The 6,000-nt window shown below is 45.4% G+C and overlaps 1 protein-coding gene across 1 annotated transcript in view; it reads left to right on the top strand.

Moving 5' to 3' along the window:
- Positions 1–6,000, top strand: part of PAH (phenylalanine hydroxylase) — a 38,912-nt gene that overhangs the window by 14,953 nt on the left and 17,959 nt on the right. The window contains exon 3 of the mRNA XM_009583984.1: positions 806–989. Coding sequence (XP_009582279.1) covers positions 806–989 — 184 coding nt within the window. The remainder of the gene's footprint in view (positions 1–805; positions 990–6,000) is intronic.

The following is a 6,000-nucleotide window of genomic DNA, read 5'->3' as shown; positions in this document are numbered from 1 at the left end:
AGAACCCAAAAGCCTCCCAGGTGCAAGCACCACCCAGCAACAGCCAAAGCATCAATGGGCCATCAACGTTCCTCTCATACCAAACCCAAAACACAGCACACCCCCCAAGCTACTGGGAAGAAAGTTAACTCTGCCCCAGCTGGAACCAGGACAGTGATTCTGTGATTTAAAACACCCATGTTTTTATTTGCACAAACCTGGGCTACCTCTCTGGTGCAGATCCATGTTTCCCATTGGATCTCTGCCCAGTACCTGCTCACAGCCCTGGAAACTGTGCAGGTGGCTTTGAAGGTGACTGTGCAGTGGCTTGGCAGAAGCTTATCTCACAGGGCGTCCAGCTGCTTGCGTTTCCAACCTCCTTTCAAGATGCTCATAAATACAGCATTTGCTTTCTCATGAAAGGGTTCTCTACAGGTGGAACGCCTACTTTCCATGTTGACTCATGTTCTTGTCCACCCAGACAAGCTCCCATTATGTACTTGCGGTACTGGAGTCACCATTTACAATACAAAGCCTGTTTACGACTTGTATCCTGCTTCTACCTTTTTCAAAGGTTTATGTAGTGCATAGTCTTTATGTTGGTGCTCTGCACAAGGGTGAATCCCACATCCTTCTCGTCCTTCCTTTTTGTCTCTCTCCCTAATCTGAAAGTCCTCAGTCCAGTGGCCAGCAGAGGCAAGTCTCTACCTTTGAGTTATTTGGATTGTATAGTATGGGTTGTTGACTAACACATGAATTTTAGCTAGTCTTTATGTCATATTTCTTCCCCCAAACCCTGTGTGACCAAAATCTCTCTTTTTCATAGGAAAAAGGTATAAACCTGACCCACATTGAGTCTCGACCTTCCCGTCTCAACAAAGATGAGTACGAATTCTTCATTAACTTGGAAGGCAAGAATGTCCCAGCACTGGACAAGATCATCAAGTCCTTGAGAAATGATATCGGAGCAACGGTCCATGAGCTTTCTCGAACAAAGAAGAAGGACACTGGTAAGGATACGCTGACAAGGATAATATTGACAAAGAATATTTAAGTCACATACTTAAATGACTTCTTTTTACTGTAGCGAAGCAGTTCCTCTTGGATCTGTATGGCTGCATTTCCCCCTGCCCCCCCGCCTATTTTGCCTATGTTGTAAGCTTTTTCATATGAAGATTTTCTTTCAGTGCAAACTGCCATGCTCCATCTTTTGCCGTGCTTCTGACTACTTCTCTTGGGAACTGGTGTTATGGTGTTATGTTGTCATCTGTCTGGTTGGTTGGCAGCACTCACAGTCTCTTAAAGACAGCCTTGTTGCAGCAGCTTGTTACACTACCTGCAGAAGTCAACAGGGATCAAAGGATGATTGGAGTTACAGGCTAAGGGCTCAAGCTGTAAATCCCTAAGCGATGGTGCAGGAAGCTGTAGGTACATCTATTTTTTGCTCCCAGTCTCTGCCCTGTTTTAAAACAGGCAGCCTTCATATACACAGCTTTTGGTAAGTCATGCAGGGTGGCAATTTTTGTTCTTGACACACACCTGTAATGGGAAGGAATAACGGGTGCAGGCGGGACCCAAACCACCATGTTGAATGCAGACACGTTAGCTTATCAAGCCCAGTGGCATATCCCCTGAATCTCTGATTACCATCCCATAACTTTTGGACCATAAGCACTGAAAGCCACTGCAGGGCCTGTACTCTTTTAGCTTTTTCCTACGTTCTCTGCCCACATGAGAACTTAGAAGAAGAGACAACAAGGATCTCCATGTGGGATGCACTACATCTGTCTAGTTGCTGTCTGCTCTGAGTCAAAAAACCCACATAAACTCAATCACAATTTAAAAAGGCAAACAGTTCCAGCAAAATCTGCAGGTGCATGCATGGCCTTGGCTTGTGGATGGTAGATCAGTTCCCCTAAGAAATCCAGGCCTTGATCTGCCTCATTTTCCCTCCCACCCCATCCCCATAACAAATCTGTGCCTGTTCAGTACCCAGCAGAGTCAAGCCTCTACAGTGCAATTTTGTGGAAAAATGTCACCTATTGAAGACTGCCCTTCGCCTTCCTAAGGAAGTCCTAAGTGAGGTCACCAACAGGGTGTCCTGAAGATGTTTACAATGCCTGTACATTAGTGTCCCACCTGGGGGACTGCCCTATCTTGAACACTTCTCCCAGAGAGCGCTCAGGTGAAAAGAAGTTGTTTTTTAACTTTTAAGTGATACACAGACCCTGTGAACCCAGTCAGACTTTGCTGTCTTGTACAGAGAGTCCATTCAGAGTCAGTCACACAGAGCCAGCACTGACAGGTGAGTACATTACAATTATGATAGGGCATCTTAAAAATAGATGTAAAATTTTAAATCAGAAGACGGGGAGGAAAGTCCTGTGAGGGGTTATGTGGTCTGTCCCCTGGCAAAAGGCAGGACTAGCTAAATCACCGTCTCTCCTGAGCGGTGGAGATTTCCCAGGCTCCACGGCTCTGCACTGCGGAGCTGCCCTGTTCTGACCCAGTCCCACTTGCTGCGCTAAGAGCTGATGACTTCTCCTCCTGCCTGCCTTTGACATTGGGAACAGAAGATACTCTTCCTCTTTAGACCAGCCTTTTTGGTGTCTGGTGATGCATCCTGCCCAGCCTCAGCCTTCTCTTCTCAGGGCACGTGGTTTCTGGGCTTGTGGCCAGTCTTGTTGCTCTTCTGGAGTGTCTCCAGTAGATTAGATAAAACGTAGGTGTAACTATAGGCTATAAGGATTCTATTGCTCTGGTGAGCAATTAATTAACTATTTATTGAACCAGTTGTGCTCATTTGCTGACTCTTTATAAACTGTTTATTCAATGGATCCTTCACACAAAGTCCAGCTGCCTTCCAGATTCTCCTATTCAGGTAGGAGCTGCTGGTAAAGGGCAGCATAACAAAACAAAAAGTGACAGTGAAGTGCTGTCACAGTGCCTTCCCCCTTGCCAGATATCTCTGGGACCTAGCAAATCAACCTGGCACAGACCTTGTGGTGTAGCGGATGTGCCAAAAGCCTGGCACGAAGTGGTGGCTTTCTCATGGGGCAGGAGGAGGAATTGCCCTCCTGTGCTCCTGGGCTGGGATGCCCCTTTGAACACCTGGATTTACTTTCCAATTTTGGTCTCGTGGACCCTGGCTGCTGGCTGCTGCAGCCCCATCCTTGCGGGACCCTTACATGTCTCGGCTGAGATGAGAGGAGGGGAGGAAAGTCCCCCGGGGTGACTATCCTCCCTGCTCCCCGCTATCCCTCACACAGGTACATGTGAGTCCCACACCATCCATCCACCTCTCCACTTTTTGGGCTTGTGGATGCCCCTCACTCCTGCTGTTGAAACTGGGGAGGTTCTGCCACCCACTCTGGTGGGAGCAGGAATAACTCTCTGTTCCTGGAAGAAATCCCAGGGAAGTCAGTCATAATTCTGCCTTCAGAGGGAAATAAGGAAAGATTTTGTGAGTTGTCCATGCTCCTAATTCTCAGAGATTTTTGCTGCAGTTGAGGCTGCTTGGTAAAGGGGCGGCTGCCCAGCATCCAGTCTGAGACATACTTAAATGCCTCTTCAGATAACAGATGTGATTTTAATAGGATTTCAGACTTTAAATACTTTAGGTCTGGATCTTCCTCTTCCTTCCTAGGAACAACATGAAAGGACATTAATACCTTCTTGAGATCAGTGCTGGTAATCCTTTTACCGTTTCCTTTGTGTCCTACCCATGACATTACATTTGAAGATGAAAAAGAAGGCAGATACTCTTTGGAGTCAGTTCTCTCCATTCATGAGACAGAGGGACAAAAGGTTGATTAGGTGATTTATGATCACGTTAAATCAAAGACTCTCTCTTTTAAGGGCTTTTTTATTTCCAGAAGAAAGCTACAGGGCCTAGCAGGGCTTGCCATTACTTTTGATTTTCTAATTACTATTAAGAAGTTAATAATAAACTTTATTAAATAGTAAGGTTGTGTATAAGCATAGGCCAGAGTTGGATAGAGATACAGCTCTAAATACTAGCCAAGAAAGGCTTGTGAGTGAAATTCTGACCTCACAGAAGTCAAAACTCCTGTGGTCAGCTGTAGGATTAGGATTTCACTGCATGTTACTGTGTTGATCAAAGGATTTTTTGAGCTAGATTATCCTGTCAGTGCTGCAGAAAGGGACTTGATCCCCTTCTGTCTGAGAGGATAACTTGTGTTTGTTTGTTAGTTTCAGTAATTCAGAAATAGTGTAAAGAAGGAGCAATTTATTGCCAAGGAAAGAGAGGAAGATTGATATTTCTTTTTGCCCTTTCCCTTTTTCTTCTCTCTTTTTTTTTTTTTTCAATTTCAACTTCTTTCATGAGTAGTAAGGGTCCAGTCAAGCTGAAATCCCCAAAGAGCCATATTTTGAAAGGTCAAACAAGCCCTGCTTAGGGTATGAACTGTGGGTGGCAAATGCTGGGCTGAGGCAGCTACAAGGGCAGAGCCCTGGCAAATCTGGCCGTAATCCACAGATGTGATTTTGTGATATTTTATTCCTAAAACACAGAAGGAAAGCAATATGCCTCCAGGGAGCAAAATCTCAAGAATATGTTTAATGGGGACATTATCACACTTCTCAGTTGGCAGGTAAATGCTGGGAAGATTTTCTCCTGAAGGCAATCCGAGCTTCCACGGGACTGATTCTTTCATCACTGCCTGAAGGTGCTCCCAGCCCTTCTTTGCTAAGGCTTCACTTTGCTTATGTTCATGATTTGAGAAAAAAATCCCTATTTTACTCAGTTTCCTGTAGGAAACACACAGTGCCATTCTTGGGACAGTGCTCTGTGGACAGTCAGAAAAAATTTCTTGCCTTGGCCCTTCTGTATAGTTCAGCATTAAACATGTGTGTATGTGCTTTATTGGGCAAGGTATAAACGAATAGCTTTTTTTTTTTTTGTCTGAGCACTCCGTTTTTAGGGTCTTTCCTCTCTTAAACACAAAATGCAATTTTGCTTTCCCATTTACACACCCAAATAGTTACAAATACCAGGTTTGGATCAACAGTGTAATTTTAGCTGACAGCAGGCCAGCAAAATCCTCTAAATCCAAAGGTGGTTTTAGAGCTTCAGATGAGATGGGCTAGCAGTCACTGGGCCAAAAGCCCTTTGTAGAGATGGAAAGATTTGTTGTGAAAACACAGTGCATCTCTTCATGGCTCTTTTTGGAAACAAGCTGGGTATCTGCAGACCACTCGGAGCCCATGAATAAAAAGAATTAAATATTATTCTGTTGCAGCATTAGGGAAATGTAGACAATTTATTGCATTTCTGAGACAGGCTGGAGGCTGAGGTTCTGTAGGGGCCTTGTTTGCTAAACCCTGAGGCTGGCCAAAGCATTTGGGACTGTTTAAAAAAGGACTAAACCTGGGCCTCGAACTGCTATAAATTGCATAGACCTGTCTTTGACCCTCCTCACAATGGTCCAAATGGAGGAGTTCTGCAGAAGTTCTCGCTGCCCCTGCTTTGCTGCCCCTCATATAAATGGCTTATTAGCATTCTGCTAAGCATTTGACCCCATGGTAATTTGGTCACCACTTGGGTGTCCAGCACGATCCCATAAATGCTGCTGTTTCACTTACGGACAAATCAATATTTATTACTGATCAGCCCACGTTTGCTCCTCAGACCTTCACAGAGGCCCAGTGTTGCAACAGCTTGCCCTGGCAATTCATTAATGGCCGTGCAGACAGACAGCAAGTCTGGCGAACGGGGCTGGAGGAGGATGTCACAAACAAAATATGGGATAGATTCAGCCAGGGGGTAATTTGATTTGGTCTTTTAAATAGTTGCTGGGAGGGCTTGGGACAGCCTCCTGGCACACCACAGCTAGGCAGAAGACCCAGTAGCCCTTTTGCACCCTAGCCTCACCCTAATGTGAGGGCTGTATGGACTTGGTGCAGTGCCTGCCCTGGGACTGTGCTCAGCACCTTTGATTCTTGTTTCCATGAGAGCTGAGGAGGCTCAGGACTTTCCAGGACACGACTTAACATCAGCTA

This window comes from Fulmarus glacialis, unplaced genomic scaffold, assembly GCF_000690835.1.
Source record: "Fulmarus glacialis isolate BGI_N327 unplaced genomic scaffold, ASM69083v1 scaffold14840, whole genome shotgun sequence".
NCBI lineage: Eukaryota > Metazoa > Chordata > Aves > Procellariiformes > Procellariidae > Fulmarus > Fulmarus glacialis.
This window is presented reverse-complemented; position numbering and strand designations above follow the sequence as displayed.